This window comes from Embiotoca jacksoni, unplaced genomic scaffold, assembly GCF_022577435.1.
Source record: "Embiotoca jacksoni isolate LCO1_2020_lvr unplaced genomic scaffold, fEmbJac1.0.p SCAF_37, whole genome shotgun sequence".
NCBI lineage: Eukaryota > Metazoa > Chordata > Actinopteri > Embiotocidae > Embiotoca > Embiotoca jacksoni.
The window spans coordinates 2,429,751-2,448,719 of record NW_027185389.1 but is presented as its reverse complement, the minus strand read 5'-3'; the positions used below and the strand labels follow the sequence as shown (position 1 = coordinate 2,448,719).

The 18,969-nt window shown below is 39.0% G+C and overlaps 1 protein-coding gene across 9 annotated transcripts in view; it reads right to left on the bottom strand.

The window, feature by feature from the left end:
• Positions 1-803: 803 nt before the first annotated feature.
• The window catches only part of LOC138208290 (endophilin-B2-like), a 31,273-nt gene continuing 13,107 nt past the window's right edge, over positions 804-18,969 (bottom strand). For 4 of the 9 annotated variants that reach the window (XM_069166058.1, XM_069166059.1, XM_069166061.1 and 1 more), the window contains 7 exons: positions 14,089-14,151; positions 11,575-11,598; positions 10,803-10,892; positions 9,254-9,354; positions 8,410-8,424; positions 7,284-7,488; positions 804-3,900 (listed from right to left, as the gene is read on the bottom strand). In XM_069166058.1, coding sequence (XP_069022159.1) covers positions 3,793-3,900; positions 7,284-7,488; positions 8,410-8,424; positions 9,254-9,354; positions 10,803-10,892; positions 11,575-11,598; positions 14,089-14,151 — 606 coding nt within the window. In that variant the 3' untranslated portion in view covers positions 804-3,792. The remainder of the gene's footprint in view (positions 3,901-7,283; positions 7,489-8,409; positions 8,425-9,253; positions 9,355-10,802; positions 10,893-11,574; positions 11,599-14,088; positions 14,152-18,969) is intronic. The other 5 variants (XM_069166060.1, XM_069166063.1, XM_069166064.1 and 2 more) reach the window with 2 other exon arrangements.

Sequence of the window (18,969 nt, the reverse complement as noted above, 5' to 3'; positions counted from 1 at the left end):
AGTTTTACATCCAGTCTGTAGTTTTACATCCAGTCTATAGTTTTACATTCAGTCTGTAGTTTTAAATTCAGTCTGTAGTTTTACATCCAGTCTGTAGTTTTACATCCAGTCTATAGTTTTACATTCAGTCTGTAGTTTTACATTCAGTCTGTAGTTTTACATCCAGTCTGTAGTTTTATGTCCAGTCTGTAGTTTTATATCCAGTCTGTAGTTTTATATCCATCCTGTGATTTTATATCCAGTCTGTAGTTTTACATCGTCTGTAGTTTTATATCCAGTCTGTAGTTTTACACTCAGTCTGTAGTTTTACATCCAGTCTGTAGTTTTACATTCAGTCTGTAGTTTTACATCCAGTCTGTGGTGTCCACGTTTCTGTTGCGCAGACCAATTTTGTTTAAAAGTCATATTTATGAAGACAAACATACTTTGTGGGGACATCTCGGTTGGTGACTCGTAACTTTAAAGTGCAACCTGAGCATTAAGACGTGGTTTTAGGGTTAATGTTAGAATTATGTTAAAGTTAGCCGCTTAGTTGAGATGGTTGAGGTTAGCGTTAGTGGGGGTAGGAAATGTCAATGAGCATCCTCACAACTACAGAGAAACAAGTGTGTGTGGAATCATGACTGTGAAACGTGACCATGATGATCTTGTGTAAAAATAAAAGTATTAATTTTGTCCCTCTGCTGTTACATTTTGAAGCCAGTTGGAGGAAATGTTTCGGTTTCAGCTCTCGACCGCGCTGGTTTTTCACGTTTTTTTCCCGAAGACAAATATACTAACTGTGGGGAAAAAAGTACATGGAATTCAAATAAATCAGACTTTTTATTAAATCCCATACATTTCATTCATTCAGCAAGGAACAGGCAATAACATATCCAAACAAAATAATAATAATAATAATAATATCAGATGAGGTACAACAGAATCACAGCAAGTTGTAAAAAAAAAAAAAAAAAAAAAAAAAAAAAGGAAATTTATGAAATGAGCAGCACAAGAGAAGACATACTTTACCTTCCTCTGACTATGTTTATTTGACCCTATTCTTACCTATCTGTGAAACCCAGTATCACTCCAAAGCATGCAATACACCCGTCAGTCCACTAGAGCAGCAATTCCTAAACTGTAGTAGGTGTACGATTCGTACAGGTGAGGCTCCACCTGGTGGTGAACAAGAGTATTACGGAAAGGCGTAACAACGACACTTTAAATGGTCCATAAAGTCATTTAAGTGTATTTTATTACAAACAGATTATAATAATGTAAAAAATAGTTGGTAATGAATTAAAAGATCACGGTTTGGGTTAAAAAATAAAAAGTTACGTTACAAAACTCAAACATGTTATGCACTTAACTTACTTGCATAACTTACTTGGACTTAAACACTCCTTGTACTTTGTCACATGACCTCCTTTGAGTGTGGTCATTTGGTTTGCGTACTTTTCACGCTTGAGGCGGAAAAAAAAAAACGTAACGCTAACACTGTACCCTCTAGTGGACGGTTGGTTGTATTACAGGTTCTGCTGTAATAGCGCTCTGTCAAAAATAATTGTGCTCATTTCACAAAAAAACTCATGAAACCAGGCTGGTTTAAAACAAAAAAGAAAAAAAAGACAGTGCATGCACGTACACATACTGAACATGAGAGAGCACGTTAGCTCACGATCTCACGCAAACAGACTTAGCTACGTCATATACACACACACATACGTGTCCGGCAGGACGGGCTGTAGCACATGCAGCAGTAAGACTGAAGACACTTCAAACGGACAAACAGGAACAGTCATTAAAAAAAAAAGGGGCAAATCACACAAACACTCGTGTAATTAGAGAGTTACAGTCTTGCATGCGAACTGCGGAGAACATTAAAGTCGTTGGATATTTGTGTTGTGAAGAGCACATTTTCTGGTTTGCAGCAAATGGTTGTTTTTTTTTTGCGTCATCTTAAGGCAGTTAAGGATGGGAGTGTTGGTGTTTATTTGCACACGTTTGTATTGGTTTGACATCTGCAGTGCGGTTGAAAGCAAAAAAACGCAACAAAAAACAAATGTGGGAAATTCAGTTCCAAACTGTCCACAAAATTAACATCGCTTAATATAACACAAGGTATTACATTCATTTCGACTAGTGGTTAAGGCAAATCTTCTTCCCCAGATTCCTGGATGACAAAACCATCCACGAGGAACTTATATTTGCAGTTTCGTAGCTCTCCGGAGTAAAAAGCTAATGTTTTGTCGTATTTAACGACTTTGACCAGAATATAAATAAAAAAGATGTAACGCGCTGAAAGAAAAAGGGGGGACGACAAACATTTTTATATGCACTAAAACTAGTTTAAATAAACCAAATTGGCATTCGTGTTTCTCCTCCTTGTCTGAGGCTAGCAATTCTTGGAAATTCACTGACGTCAAAACAGCAGTCGCCACATTTTTTATTTTACCCGCAATGACTTTAGCATCCCACTTTTAACTCAGAAGATTAAGGCTATGTAATTGCGTGTTTGTTTTATCAAGCGCTGCTCATGGAAACAGATGTGAAAGCTCACATCAAGTCTTGTATCAGGACCGAGTGTTGAGAAATACAATTTTAGATTTGTCAAACTTCTGAAGATCCATCAATGAATTTATCAACAAAGGCGGCTTGAAAACAAAATAAGACAGTTTTTTTTGTTTAAATAAATCTCTAATAAAGACTTCATCCAAGCAGGGGACACGTCAGCCTGAACCTTTGGGATGCACAACAATAAATAAAAACAAAAATAAATAAATAATAATAATAATAATAATAATAATAATAATAATAATAATAATAATAAATCACCAAACTAATCTAAAAGGAATGTTAAGCATCCCTCGAGGGGATTTTGCTGCACTCATCGTAACAACGTCTCCGTTTTCCTTGCTGTCAGTGTGGTGTGAATACACGGCCCTGTTCACACCCGGCAGTACGGCGATCTCACTTTCATGCTTTGTATGCAAAAGAACGAGTACAATCACAGAAATAAACACGGGAAAACGTACAGAAACTAAATGAGACATCTTTGCTCACTGTAGTTCTATTTCAAAGTTCTTCTCTGTTAGAAATGTATGACTTAATTCACGTTTGTAAATATCTGAACACTCGAGTTTGTAATTCACAACCTGAACCGTCAGGACCCCATCAGTTCAGGCTCGGCTTGTTGAAATTATCTCAGCAGTTTTGAGGAGGGATGGGCTCTGCGCTGCGGTGGATCAGTGGACTGGGCTTCTTCAACAGCTGTGAATCTGATGTCTCAGAAATTTACAAACGAGGTCAACTTAAAAGAAAAAAAACTAAACCCGGACGAGGCTTTGGTGAAACAAGCGTCAGGAAGACAGCCTTCGTTTTCTATTCAGTAAACGGCTGCTTCACTTTGACGTAAATCACTCAGGAAAATTTTTCTATTGCTTATTCAGAGGACGTCCTCGATGTGTCCTGGCTGTGTTCGCATCTGTGCTCCGAGCTGTCCACTTGTGATCGGATCAGCCGGGGGGACGCGTGCTAATGTCAGGCGTGAACAGGGCCGACTAAACGATGTTTTGAGAAGCACATGAATGAGTGTGTGACTCTTTTGTGTGTTGTGTTGGGAGTATTATTGAGGGTTAGTGTAGGAGTGTTAAATTCAGGAAAAGTAAAAACTAAATATCCTCATGGCTTTAGTCGTGCCCGCTCACACACATGCACATGCGCGTGCGTGCGTGCGTGTGTGTGTGTGTGTGTGTGTGTGTGTGTGTGTGTGTGTGTGTGTGTGTGTGTGTGTGTGTGTGTGTGTTCTGTCTAACTGAGGAGCTCCAGGTATGTGACAGGCACTTTTCCCTTCTGGTTTCCGCGCTCTCCGATCAGCCAATCAGAGTCCATTCCCGGCACTGTGTAAACTGTGATAAGCTGTAACACAGAAGACATGTCGAACGTTCAGAACGGGCAGCTGGAAGAAGCGCGAGGGGCTCAAACATTAAATAAAACTATTAAAAAGACGACTCTGGCGTTTAGTTTCAGTTTGGTTTGGTTGACCTTCTCCTTCCAACTTCAACACTTGCGTACACATTTTGAACCCATCCATGGATTTCACTCACCATTGATGCAACTCATCTTCACACCTCATCTTGTTTTTTTTATGTTAATTTGAAATAAACTTGGCATTTCAACCTGTCTGGTCCCCCCTCCTCTTTGTCACAAGCATGGAGTCGATTTGCAAAAAGTGGGGGCTCGTCCGGGATTACAACCCGGGACCTCCAGCGCCATTTATACCAGTTTTACTTCCCTTCTCATGCATGAGGGATTGATAGGAAATGATGCATGTAATCCATGTAAATTGCTGTTTGTTTTTTTTATCTCACAGATATCAGCCTCACCGTTCAAAGATTGCTCTCTCACAGCCGTGTCTGCATTGGTTTAAGTTACGACACATCTCAGTCCCTCCAAGTGCAAAAAATAAATTAAAAGAGAATGATGATCCACAGCATGCTTATTACTATAGGAGGTGATTACATATTAGTCTTTATCAGGTAGTTGATAAAAAAAATAGTTTTTAAAGATTTCCTCGACTTGCAATTTTTGCTAATTCCCACAATTTTACAGCAAAAACTCCACAAATTACCTCGAACATCTGCTGCAGAAAAAAAACCTAATCTCAGGACTGATTTCTAAACATTTGAACACTGTTTTAAAAACCAATCCTTTACAGATTAGTACAGGATGGCCCCAGCTTAGTGATAGACTCTATGAGCTGAAAATAAAATGATGTGGATTGTAAACACTATATCCCTTACATTTGTATTGTTTTTGGTCACAGACTTTAGAATTTTCTTTATGAAACTCTTATTGTGTCACAAAAAGTTGATTCTCTCAAAACTCTTTTTTATGCTGCAGAAACAAGTTGTAACTGCTGGCTTCATGATTTATTGCATCATAATCAGTGTTTCTGTTCATGAGCCAAGCCTCACTTGTAAAAAAGTGATTTAGCAACACCCTTACCAACTGTTGTTTTCTTCCGCAGGCTAATGAATCAGGAAGCTAAAAGAGCTTATTCCTTCGTTGATACGGAGAAGTTGGACTGAACACATTCCTGCAACCCACACTGAGATTAAACCCTCCTACACAAACCTTCAGATCCACTTCCTTTGTGTGGGCGGTGACCTATGAGTGACTTAAACTAAACCCCCAAAAGAAAAAAAGGAAAATTTGTCATAATAATATTGCAGTGCATTTGAAACTGAGTAGTGACTCAATAGCTGATGAACATATCACATACAACAAAGCTACTGAGGAATTCCTCAGGGAACAGATTTTTCATGAAGCCCTTCATTATGTTTTTGTTTTTTTAATTACAGGTTTAATTTGTGAAGTTTTTTTTTTTTTTATTATATTTTTAAAAGTTAACTATTCTCAGGTGTAATTTGTTCTAGTTTGTGGCTTATTTTGTTGTTTTTATGTATTATTTCAGGGTATTTTATGCCTTTATCAATTAATGACAGTTCAGTTGAAATCGTTTTATTATTAAATAAAAAAAATTTGTGGAGAATCTTTTGTTATTTATTTCACTAAAGCAAAATAAACTATAAATTTTGATTAAATTCCCTTCCTCCGTTTTTTTTTTTTTTTTTAAATTCAGTAATTTCTTTTTACGAGGCATCGACACCTTCTCTACAGTTTCCCAAAAGGGTGGAACTACTTCGCAAACACAGATCACACCGTGTAGTTTTCCCTTTTTGATAAATGATCTGCAGCGTCGCCCATTTCTCCCATCAACAAGTTCAGGAAACGCAGGAAACCCGAGCGTTCCCTTTCGTTATTCGTCACACTGAGTGGGCATCGGAGTGACATCCAGGTCAGACCAAACCAAAGCCGGTTGTCTGAAATCATCTTCCGTCTCTCTGGAAGCTGCTCAGACAACTTCATCCTGTGTTTCGATAAGAAACACTGGATACTGGAAAAGTTGAGACATACAAAAAAAACGACGGCCAAGTCTCTGACCTTTTGCCCACCTGCTGTAATTTTCATTCAATGGAAGTCATACATTCATCGGGAGTCGAGAAAAGAACCAAAACTGGCTAAAAATGTGAAGAAAGTATCTTCTCTGCCAGAACAAATGTTTTCATGTGACACCAACGGAATGTTATTTATATCCTGTGGATTTCACCGCATCTCAGCCCGACGTCGGCCGGAGGGTCTGCCAGAAGTATGGATCATCATGTCAGACTGTGACACACACCACCGGCATCTCTACTTTCAAACTATAAACAGAGACAATGTAAAAAGGATCTTGATGCCTTTAATAGAGTTTTCACTGTTTTACCGCAGTCTCATCAATTACATCGCAGACACTGGTGTTGAGGTCATTGTTTTATTGCTGGTTTTCAACTGGTGAGTCACGACCCAAAAGTGAATTGGGGGAAATTTTCTGAGACGGTGGTTTACGTGTGAAAAGAAAAGGGGGGACAAAAAAGATTTTTAAGTCTTGCCACTGATTTGAGCATGTAAACACTGAGATCAGACCAAAGCGACTACAAACAACTTCAGTGCAAAGACGCAGAAAATTTGCCTCTGAACACAGTTCCTTTTTATTTCATATTTTGTACAGTTTCATTTAGATTATTAAAACTTCAATGAGTTTAAACTAACCTGAACAGGAAATATATGCCTATAATTCAATGTAAATCTGTCTTTTTAAAAAAAAAAATTATTTCACTGGATTTAAAGCTGTAGTTGTGTTTAAGAACTGCTGGTTTATAGAATATTTCTAATTGTATTATGTTCTAGTGTGTTCCCTCCTCTTTATTATTGTATTTTATATTTTGTTATAGATTATTGTGGAGCATTTTACATCTTTATCTAATAGTGACAGTAGAGATAAATGTCCACGCCTTTAAAATGCATTTTGCTTTATTCTATATTATAACTCTATTTGTGTTTCATTTTATTTCTTTTAGAAATATGTTTTTTTTGTATTCTTATTCTTATTGTTGCCCCCCCACCCCCACCCCCACACACACCCCACAACCCCACCCACCCACCCACCTCTCCTGTTTACATCACGAGTTTACAACCGGCCCACTGATGCAATATTAAAGACAACAAATGGACTTTGGAGCTTCAGCGAGGCCTGTCGTGTGGATTCAGGAGTTGTTCTGACTTTTTTTTTTTTTTTTGTACGAGTACCGATTATTATTTTCTATAACTTTAACTTCTCACATGTACAAAACAAACATATAAACACATGTTGTTGTTTGGAGAACTTTTTCTGGTGGTGAAAAAAACCAAAAACCCACCTCATCGGCGAGGAGGGAGAGCTCGCTGGAGTCGGCCGCGTCGTAATCGTAGAGGACTTTGGCCTTGCGGGTTCCCGTCGCCGGCGCCTGAACTTCCTCGATGTTCAGCGTGTCCGTCTCCGCGGGGCTGCCGGCGCCTTCCGGAGATGAACCAGGAGCCGCCGCCGCCGAGGGGGCGGAGTTCAGCGTGAAGGCGTTGGGAAGCCTGAGGGGACAGAGGACAGACGAGACGGTCAGAACGTCCAGTAGAGGACAAAGAAAACACACAAACAGTACGACACACACACGAACACACATTCTCTTATTTTTGTTTTACATTAGGATTTTTATTTGTAATCCTTTTCTAAGTTGTGTTCTATTCAAAGTACTAATATTTAAGCTTAAATTATGGTATTTTTTTTATTATTATGTTGACTAAAGAATTGTCTATAAAATATGTATAAACAGCTGTAAAAATAGGAAAGAAAAGAAAAACAGTTGGAAAAATTTGTGAATTTGACTGAATAAGTTGCTGAAACTGAAATAAAAACTAAGTTAAAAAAAAAAACTGAACAAGACGAGTTCAGGTCAACGTCAAATATTAAAACACGTGATTCTGCAGACTATCTGGAATAAAATGCTTCCTTGCAGACTTAAAAGAGTGAAACACACATTGAGGACTCCAGCTGCTGCTTCGCTGCACAAACATGCAGGAATCACAACTCATGCTGCGTTCAAACGCCGTCGTATTTACCGCGTATGTTCAGAAGGAATTTTCTACGTGCCTCGAGTTCACGAGTCGCGACGTTTTACGTAAAACGTCAGAGTCCGTGGAAGTTCGTGTCTTGTCGGATGTCGAGTTAACATGTCGTAATTTGAGTCAAGTTGAGTTTGTCTTCGTAACCTAGACAACGGCCGGACTTCCGAGGAAAACTTTGGACTCAACTTTCCCCCCCTCCGTGCCTTCGCATTTCCCGCATTGCATTAAATCGCGGCTTCTAGACGGTGTCCGCTTTTGCCATCGCCTAGCAACGGTGTTTTCACGACTTCCCGCTGATCACGTTCGAACGCAGCATTTAAACACACGAGGAGGAAGATGAACGGCGTCGGCACACGAGGAGACGAGCGGCTGGCGCGTCGTACTCACATGTCGTCGTCACAACTGAGAGCAGAGAGACAGCGGAGAGGATTCTTCAGTTATTTAAAAAAAAAATCTGATATTAATGACAATAAATTTATCAGGAAGAAACAAATCTCTGATGTGTGTGTGTATGCGTCCGACAATATGAACCTTCTTTCAATTTAGAAATCCATCATCTAAAAACACACTTTATCCTGAACAAGGTCACGGGGAGGAGGGGGGGTGTCATACATACAAATATAAATATATTTATATATACAATAAGGAAAAAGTATGTATTTACAAATTTAATTTACAATACGAGGCCAGTGGTATGTACAAAGTAAACCGTGTTGAAAAAAATCAGTCCACCATAGCGATGCGCGGGGTCAGGATTTTTAAAATCTGCACCCACCTGACCCAGAAAAATGTGTTAATCAAACAATCAAACACGCATGTTTCAAAAAGGAAAGACACTCAAGTAGACAATAAGGTTTTGAACAACACAGTATATGTATACATATACATACATATATATATATATATATACATATATATACAGCGAGGTTGTGACGAGGTGCCTGCTGCCTCTGGACTCTTTATGTTGGTGAGTATATATACGTATATATATATATATATATATATATACACGTGTATATATATGGAAATATGGAATTTTCCATCATGTCTTACAGCTGCCGGTTGTTGCACCAGCCAATGGTGCGGTATTGATGTTGTGTAACTGAGGATTTTCTGGAAGTTGTGTTGTGTTGTTGTGGTTGGAGTCCAGACACCATGAGATAAATACATCATTCCCTGGAGTCCATCAAAGTCTGCATGACTCACCCCCCCCCCCCCCCCCCCCTTTTACCTCGCCAGCTCCTTCTGGAGGTCTTGCATGTGGAGATGACACATCTTGTAATAAGCTGCTTGGGCCTCCACAAACTCGTGCAGGCAGCGCAGATGATTCACCTAGAGACAGCAGAGAGTCAGATGAGCTCTGACCTCCTTCTGTGTGTAGTATATGTGTGTGTGTGTGTGTGTGTGTGTGTGTGTGTGTGTGTGTGTGTGTGTGTGTGTGTGTGTGTGTGTGTGTGTGTGTGTGTGTGTGGTTACCAGTAACTGCGTGCATCCGTTTCCAAACATTGGTACTTACGTACCGTGCTGTGAACAGACCGTGTCCAGTGTCCATCCAGGACATGGTCCAACCTTACATTCCACCCCTTCACTCCACTCTGCTTCTACCAATCAGCTTGTTGCTCCTCACTGAACTAAACACTCTACAAAATCACGACTGTTTGCTGTCCTGGCTCCTAAATGGTGGAATGAGCTCTCCAACAACATCAGGACAGCAGAAAGTCTGAACATCTTCCGCCGCAAACTAAAAACACATCTCTTCAGACTTCACCTTAGGAGAACTTTAGTATCTTAACATGGAACTTACTGATAGAACTTTGTAGTTTACCTTTCTTGAAGAAATTGTATTTTCTTGATTCTTGTTGTTCTGGTTTTGTACCCTCATGGTTGAAATTAACTTATTGTAAGTCGCTTTCGATAAAAGAGTCAGATAAATGAAATGTAATGTAACGTATATGTGTGAGAGTGTGTGTGTGTGTGTGTGTGTGTGTGTGTGTGTGTGTGTGTGTGTGTGTCTGTGTGGTATGTGTGTGTGTGTGTGTGTGTGTGTGTGTGTGGTATGTGTGTGTGTGTGTGTGTGTGTGTGTGTGTGTGGTTACCAGTAACTGCGTGCATCCGTTTCCAAACATTGGTACTTACGTACCGTGCTGTGAACAGACCGTGTCCAGTGTCCATCCAGGACATGGTCCAACCTTACATTCCACCCCTTCACTCCACTCTGCTTCTACCAATCAGCTTGTTGCTCCTCACTGAACTAAACACTCTACAAAATCACGACTGTTTGCTGTCCTGGCTCCTAAATGGTGGAATGAGCTCTCCAACAACATCAGGACAGCAGAAAGTCTGAACATCTTCCGCCGCAAACTAAAAACACATCTCTTCAGACTTCACCTTAGGAGAACTTTAGTATCTTAACATGGAACTTACTGATAGAACTTTGTAGTTTACCTTTCTTGAAGAAATTGTATTTTCTTGATTCTTGTTGTTCTGGTTTTTGTACCCTCATGGTTGAAATTAACTTATTGTAAGTCGCTTTGGATAAAAGAGTCAGATAAATGAAATGTAATGTAACGTATATGTGTGAGAGTGTGTATTTGTGTCTGTTTGTGTGTGTGTGTGTGTCTGTGTTTGTGTGTGTGAGTGTGTATTTGTGTCTGTGTTTGTGTGTGTGTGTGTGTCTGTGTTTGTGTGTGTGTGTCTGTGTGTGTGTGTGTGTCTGTGTGTGTGTGTGTGTGTGTGTGTGTGTGTGTGTGTGTGTGTGTTACCCTGACAGCAGCACCTACATGTGTACTACTGATTCCCTCCAGCAGTAACCGTGTGACCTCCGCCTGCCGGTCGAACTCCGTTTGGGCGACTCGCAGCTCGTGTTCGGCCTGTAGTGACAAAAGAGCGACGACAACAGCAACAACGTCGCCCGCGTTATTGAACAATAATAATAATAATAATAATAATAAAAAACTTAATTTTTACGGCAACTTTCATACAAAGCAAAAGAATTACATGCAGCGTTTCACATAAAAACAGATATTCCCACGGCCAAAGTGCCAAACTTGTAAACTGCACAGACACTCGGAGATAAGCAGCGTTCACTAAAATATCACACGATGATTAAAACATAAATCCGACTCAGTGATTCACTTGTTACATGTAAGCAATCTCCAGTGTTTTCATTTTCCCACAACCCTGAGTGTAAATCTTCGATTTTATACGAGGAAGGATTTTATGTGTGTGTGTGTGTGTGTGTGTGCGCTCTATAATCTATGATTATTAATAATCAGGATGTGTGCAACTTAATGAACTTCATTTCCTGGCTGTGTGTGTAATTTGTTTTGGTGATTGTTACGTGTTGCATGGCCGATTTTACCCCTGAAATAAAATTCAACTTGTCGTTGTCTGATGGTGTTAAATATTCACCGCTATCATTATTATTGATTTTTCCACAATTAAGGATGTTGGGAAACGGCTACAAGCTCTTTTTTATTTTAACTTTTTTTTTTTTTTTTTTACACGAGCCAGCTTGAGGCCCGGACGGCCTCGACGTGGTCGTACACTCACTTTCTCCACCTCCTCGGTCCAGAGCTGATCGGCCACAACGTGTAGCGAAAAGAAGAGAGAGAGAGAGAGAGAGAGAGAGAGAGAGAGAGAGAGAGAGAGAGAAAAAAAACAAAAAACAAAAACCGATTAGAAACAGCGATATCCGGCGAGTGGTGTGGAAAAAATAAATAAAAATAACTATCAGCAGATTTACAGCTATCTGATTTGTTTAAAGCTCGATTGAGGGGAGACGTCTCGTTCTAGAGGACGACACAACTACTCAGACACTGACTGGATTTTGAATTTCATGCGCGCGCACACACACACACACACACACACACACACACCCACACACACACACACACACACACACCACAACCTTTCACAACATTGGCTAAACACGCTACTTCAGTGTTCACCTCTTAAAATCTCACAAAGCTCCACAGCTCCACCGGAGAAAACACTTTTAATCTGTGGAGACAGTTTGTTTGAATCAGCTGGATTTGAAAAGTGTTGCACTGCCGGTTTATCCACCACGGTTATTTTTTTTTTTTTCACATTACAGTCCACATGCGCACATTCCCAGAATATTTTATTTAACTCCAAAACAAAGTCGGTGAATGTTTTTGTTTTTTACTTCCGGTCCTTTGATCTCGTGAAGACTGTTTGCTCAAAACAATCTTTTACTATTTTTTTAAAATTATTATACTTTTGTTGTTTTTCCCCCCCATAATTTCGGTGTTTTTACATCTTGCGTGTCAAATTCTACATAATTATGTGTTTTTTGTTTTGACATCTGGAAAGACGAAGAGTTTAAAGAGAAACTTAATATTTCCTGAAAGTCCTGCAGGGGTTTTCCGTCACCCACAGCGATAAACGGAGCTCAGTCGCAGAAAGAAACTAAAGACTTTTAAGGCGACACCAATTAGATGTGAGTTAACTCTGAATAAAGCACAAGGAGATTAAAAAAAAAAAACCCGACAGAGAACCTGATTCATCATGGCAACAGGAGGACAAAAAAAATACATTACTGACAGCTTACGCGAAATAGAAGTAAATACAGTGGTGTGAAAAAGTGTTTGCCTCCTTCCTGATTTCCAATTCTTTTGCATGTCTGTCACTTAAATGTTTCAGATCATCAAACAAATTTAAATATTAGTCAAAGATAACACAAGTAAACACAAAATGCAGTTTTTAAATGAAGGTTTTTATTATTAAGGGAGAAAAAAAATCCAAACCCACATGGTCCTGTGTGAAAAAGTGTTTGCCCCCTCCTGTTAAAACATAACTTAACTGTGGTTTATCACACCTGAGTTCAATTTCTCGAGCCACACCCAGGCCTGATTACTGCCACACCTGTTCTCAATCAAGAAATCACTTCAATAGGACCTGCCTGACAAAGTGAAGTAGACCAGAAGATCCTCCGAAGATAGACATCATGCCGAGATCCAAAGAAATTCAGAAACAAATGAGAAAGAAAGTGATTGAGATCTATCAGTCTGGAAAAGGTTATAAAGCCATTTCTAAAGCTTTGGGACTCGCAAACGCTTGATTGCAGTTGTTGCTGCTGAGGGTGGCCCAACCAGTTATTAGGTTTAGGGGGCAAACACTTTTTCACACAGGGACATGTGGGTTTGGATTTTTTTTTCTCCCTTAATAATAAAAACCTTCATTTAAAAACTGCATTTTGTGTTTACTTGTGTTATCTTTGACTGATATTTAAATTTGTTTGATGATCTGAAACATTTAAGTGACAAACATGCAAAAAAAAAAAGAAATCAGGAAGGAGGCAAACACTTTTTCAAACCACTGTATCTAAGAAAAGCAAAAGAAGTTGAGATGACAGTATTTACCTGTTGTTGCAGATAAAGACTCACATAGTTATAGTGGGAGCTGCGATCATGCAGACAATCACACCTGGAAACCCCTGAAATACATCAAATGAACTAACTGGCCTGCAATTGTGGAGAATTTTTCTCAAAAGACCAAAATTCCAGAGAGTTGACTCACTCTTAATCTGGGAGATCCTCAAGCTGACTCAGGATCACTTTAAATACGTGATCGCCCAAGAGTTTACTCCTGGTTCTGAATGTGCCGTATGAATGAGACGATGGATGACAATATTGCTCGGTTGGATTATTCATTTTGGGCGGAAAAATATAAGTAAAAAGTGCAATGGTCTGTAACGAACAGAGGATTAAATAACACAAGGTGCGGTTAACGTGACACATGAATTCAATAAAAGGTGACCACAAAAATGTTCCCGAGACAAACGTAGGCATTAAAACTCAGTAGTGCCCCACATCTGTTTGGCTGGATGATTGTTATCGACAGCATGGCAACGCCAGGACTACAAACAACAGAAGCTGACACATGTCACTTTTACCAGACGACGCCCTGTTAAACATTCATTATTCTCACCGCTGCTTACAGCAAGTGATGTTAATTTCAGAAGCATGCAAACAAATGTCAATCACCGTGTGTGGACAGTTGATATTATGTCCCGGTGTTTGTAAAGCACAATTGTTTTCTTACCGCAGAGGCGCTGGCAGAGAGCACGTAGTTGCGAGGTCTGGTTTCCTGAAAATCTGGAGCCATCTACAGAAACAGTAGAGTTGTGTCACATTTGTGCCGTTGTGTGCTCGACGTGAACACGGCGGTGAAGGTATTTATTGTTTCTTTATAATGTGAGCAAAAAAAACAACAACAACAACAAAAAAAGCTGTTTTCAGGCAAATTTCTTGCACTGAAATACCCCCCCCCCCCCCCCCCCCCCCCAAAAAAAAATCTAAAATATATCAACAGAATTAAATGATTTGCATTGCAAACAAATTTGCTCACAGTTTTGGTCACAGAATTAAAAATGTTGTTTATGAAACTTGACTTTGTAGCTGCAAATAGAAAAAAGTCAAAAACTTTTGCTCTCAAAATTTTAAATAATTCAGTGCGTTAGACCTGGAACGATGGTCTCCCTGCTCAGTCGTGTTGAAAGTATTCAATGTTCGGCCCAGACTTCGCCACTTATTTCAGATGCTACGTATAGAAAATTCCCAAATAATTTTTTTGATAACCCTGATAAAATAATTCGGCAAAAAAAAAGTGTCTTAGAATTAGACTTCAAACTTTAAACTGGAGGCCTTAAACTTCCAAACTGAAAATATGACTTGAAACCTTTGATAAGGTGGATTCAGAATAGCACAAACATTCGCTGGCTTAATATTGAGAAATATATAATTTATATATATATAATATTATGCCCAGAACCCTTACAAATTTTTGCCTTTTTTTTTTTTTTTTTTTAGATGCACCTATAAAAGAAGTGGCAGACTGGACTAAGATCACTCTTTGAAAAATGTGGAACAAAATACAGAACAACTTATGGGCTCCTGAAGTTAATTTCAACATTAACGAGCATCGGATCTACGAAGACCTTCACATCTAATGATCTGGAGATGGGCTGGAGGAAACTGTCAGATATTGGGTTGGTCATGAATCTGCATAATTCCTTACAGATGAAGCAGAGATGAGAAGCAACAATGACCAAGGTGATACCACAGAATACCTGCGAGGAGATGTGAACAGAGGCACACCTAGTTACAAACTGAAACACCTGCAGGGAATTTAAATGACAAATAAACACCAGATTCTTCAGAACACCATAAATAAAATACATTGAATACCTGCTGCCGATCACATAGGTATTCTGGCTACGCTCCAAATTAAATGTGTCACATGTTCATTAAGGGTCCAAAGGTCGCAGCGTTATTAATACGATGAGGGTTACTACTTGATGTTGCTCGGCCCCCCTGGTTGAACTAACAGCAAATATATCACCTATGGTACTACATTCAGGAGTGGACAATTATTATTTCTTTACCCCCTTTTGTTTTATCTTACTTTTTATTCCATTCTTTTGAATTAATTTAATTATCTATTTATGTAATGAAATATTTATTTGTTTATTTTCATTCTTATTTCCCCTCTTTTTCTCTCGGTGTGAGCATTATTTGCTGTTTGTTGTTATTTCTGTGCATTGGGCATTGTACCTGAATATCATGCGTGCAAAGACGACATACAGTTGAAAAATGGACAAAGACAGTAACTGTCTGAAAATGCATGTTGTCATGTTGTTGAAAACTAAATAAAAAAAATGAGCTTAAAGGAAAAAAAAAACAAACAAAAAAAACTTTGGTCACGTCAAAAACCTTGAGAGCGAAGGTTTTCAATTTGCACCCAAAAAGTCTAGTTTCATCAGCAAAATTCTTAATTCTGTGACCAAAACAAAAAAAAATTGCAAATAATTTTATTCTCAGTTTGTATATTTTTTACTCGCAAACTTGATTTTTAATTGCAGTGCGAGAAATTTGCTTTCAAAACTTTTTTTTTTTGTTGCTTGTATAATAAACACAGAAATACCTTCATACACGGCAACCACGCTAAAAACCTGCAGTGCGGAACTTTTGTCTCTCCCTTCTGGCCGTCAGCGTAGTTACAACAACACCGCTTACAAAAAACTAATATTATATTTCCGATGAATTGAACAGGTGGAGTGTTATTTGTTTTAGTAACAGAAGAGAGCTTTGATGTTCACACAATTAGGTTGTGGCTTTTGTTTCTGAGGTTGCGTAGCAACTCTTTCTACGGTGATAAGTTTACATTCAATAGTCAATAAATATTTCCAGTAATTTAATTTAATAAATCCTGCTACGGTAGTTCTGGATTAATCATATAAATTTACCGTCTCATGAAAAGCTAAATGGCTTTTAATCTGAAACAGATACAGGAAGTGTTGAGTTTTGTATTAGCAGCGTCATCCAATCCAACCAGCCGTCTCCAGTCTCCAGTTCGGTATTTCAGCCGTCGCCACATGTGACCATATTTGGACGAGCTGGGGGAGGAGTGAGCGGTGAATCTGACTGATCCGATTGGGGATCAGAGGACACTATGCCCCGCCCACCTGCAGCGGAAACCTAATATCTAATTAACAATGGAATTATTTTTGAATGGATCATCTGAAAACTAAGAAGAAGGAGCGACTTCAGCGAATGACACCATGATGACTTGTGTAAAAAAAAATATATTGACTTTGTATTTTAATGAGAAGTTGAATGGGAGTCTATGGAGGCTTTTTGGAGCCGACCTCTAGTGGCGCTTGGTGGTATTGCGGTTTTAAGGCGCTTGTTGCGTCATTTACTGCCAATTGTTCCGACCCAGAAACTAAAACTCCAAAACGGTACTATGAAACAGCGAGAGATTGATCTGCGATCGCGGGCTTCATCGGCACCGTGTCAACTTGTTCGGTTTGACTGTAACTGGCGGTCGTGTTTGTAAAAGTCCCGCACGGTAGGTTTTAGGCAAAAAGAAAAAAAAAACGCAGACAAAACAGTCAGAAAAGCACAGCAGGAACGAAAACCATGACGAGTAACACTTTAATCTGCAAGACAGCGCGGACGAATGTTCAATCTGCACATTATTGATATTCATGTCTGATAATTCACCTGCACCCCTCCCTCCACCCCCCTTCCCTAAACCCTTCGATATTACATATTTCATTAAATTCAAATAGCTCATTTTCCAACTCTGAAAAAAAAAAAAAAAAGAATGTCAATTTTGCCTCATTAATTCAAATTGTATTAAAAAATTTTTTTTAAATAAATAAAAGTTGAGTAATTTAGTCTTAATTTTAAAGGTCAGTTTTGAATCACAAGCTGCCGGTTGCAGAGGTGGGAGACGGCGACACACTTTCACATGAGGTGTGTCTTGAGCTCCGTAGAGGAAAAGGTGCAGATTCGGTGACATAACCCGGCCGTGTGTAAACAACCTCTCACACTAAAACCGGTGACTCATCCGTCCAGTTCACTGACCTGACTAATCCACTGACAACAAGACACACTCACCGACTATATTACTAAAACCCCCCGACGCTGGTCAGCTGCAGGTCATCATGCGCATGCTAACATGCCTTTTGTCAGTCGGCCAAGTGTATGGCTTTCTTTTTTTTATTCATCATCCTCATCCTCATCCTCATCATCATCATCAGTAAGACTTTTTCTTCTTTTTAAAAAAAATTCTGATCAATGGTGAAACAAAAACCAAAAAGAAGAAGCAGGAGGGGCTTTCAAGGGACGTTCCCTCCCGAGGAACAATCTTTTGTTTATAAACTGATTTTTGTGCAGAATTTATGATGAGTCAAGACTTTAGTGGTAAATATTAGAGCTGCGTAGCCCCCTACTGGGAAAACAATGTCATGTTCTCAGTCTGAAGATTTTTTCAGGACTGGTAATAGTAAGAAGAAGGTTGTTGTTGTTCTTCTTGGCCCACATGCAATCATTTTCTTCTTAAGATTAAAAAAAAAAATCTGTTTTGGTTATGGGCCTCACAAGTCTTATAGCAGCCATTTCTGCTTATTTTAACAGCCTTAAAGTAAAAAAAGCCCCAATGTATGAAGTCTAAAGTCTTATATTCGACCAAATATTCCCGTGGTTAACAAAAAGTTGTCTCATCAGGTTTAATCCAAACGAGGCGGCAACGCTGAAAACTAATGTAATGCCAACATAAAAATAAAATAATACTGCCTTTGTTGACAACGATTGCAGCAGATGCACAATAAGTTTTTCACTTTTTCTCTCAAACCTTTATTTTTTTGATCTCGTCTATTTTTTTGGGATTCAGTTCATTAAGTTAAATTCCCTGAGTCCTGGTTCTGATCTGTTTGCAGTATATTTCTATTACAGATACATCTTATTAAATATTCAGGTAAATTCTTTGTTAGGTAAAAAGCTATAAGGAGATGCAGCCCAGTCATAGAGGCTGCTACCAAATCCAAATCTCAAAATGTTATATCTGTTCATAGAAAACAATAGTAAAATCTTTTTGATGTTCAATGAGCGTTTTTGAATGAGGAATGATCACAAAAAAAATAAATAAATGAAGGCACATTCAGATCTGAGCAAACAACACTGTATAGATCAGATTTGTTTTTGAGACCCAGAAGTGACCGTATTTGGACAAGCTGGGGGAGGAGCTTACGCTTTGTCCCGTATCGGGAAACAGCTGGACCCCAGACATGTCAATCAAACCAGAGACACGCCCCCAAAACACCGCCGTTTGAAGGCTAGCATTTTTAGAAGGACCATCAGGTTGTCGTTTTATTTGTTTGTTGGTTTCAGCCCCCTAGTGGCTCTCAGTGGTATTGCAACTTTAAGGCACTTCTGCATTAGCTTCCCTTTTCAGATCCGGGAAGCTACGACCACTTTTACATCCAGTCTGTGTTTAACTGTCCTGTCACACTGCAAGCTTTCATCTGCAAAGAGTGACTTCAAAGTTGTTTTTTCAGTCCACTGCTTTTCTTCTTCTTTTTTTTTTCTTTATCTTCTTCTGCCAATTATTCAGTTTCAACATAAATTTAAATCAAAG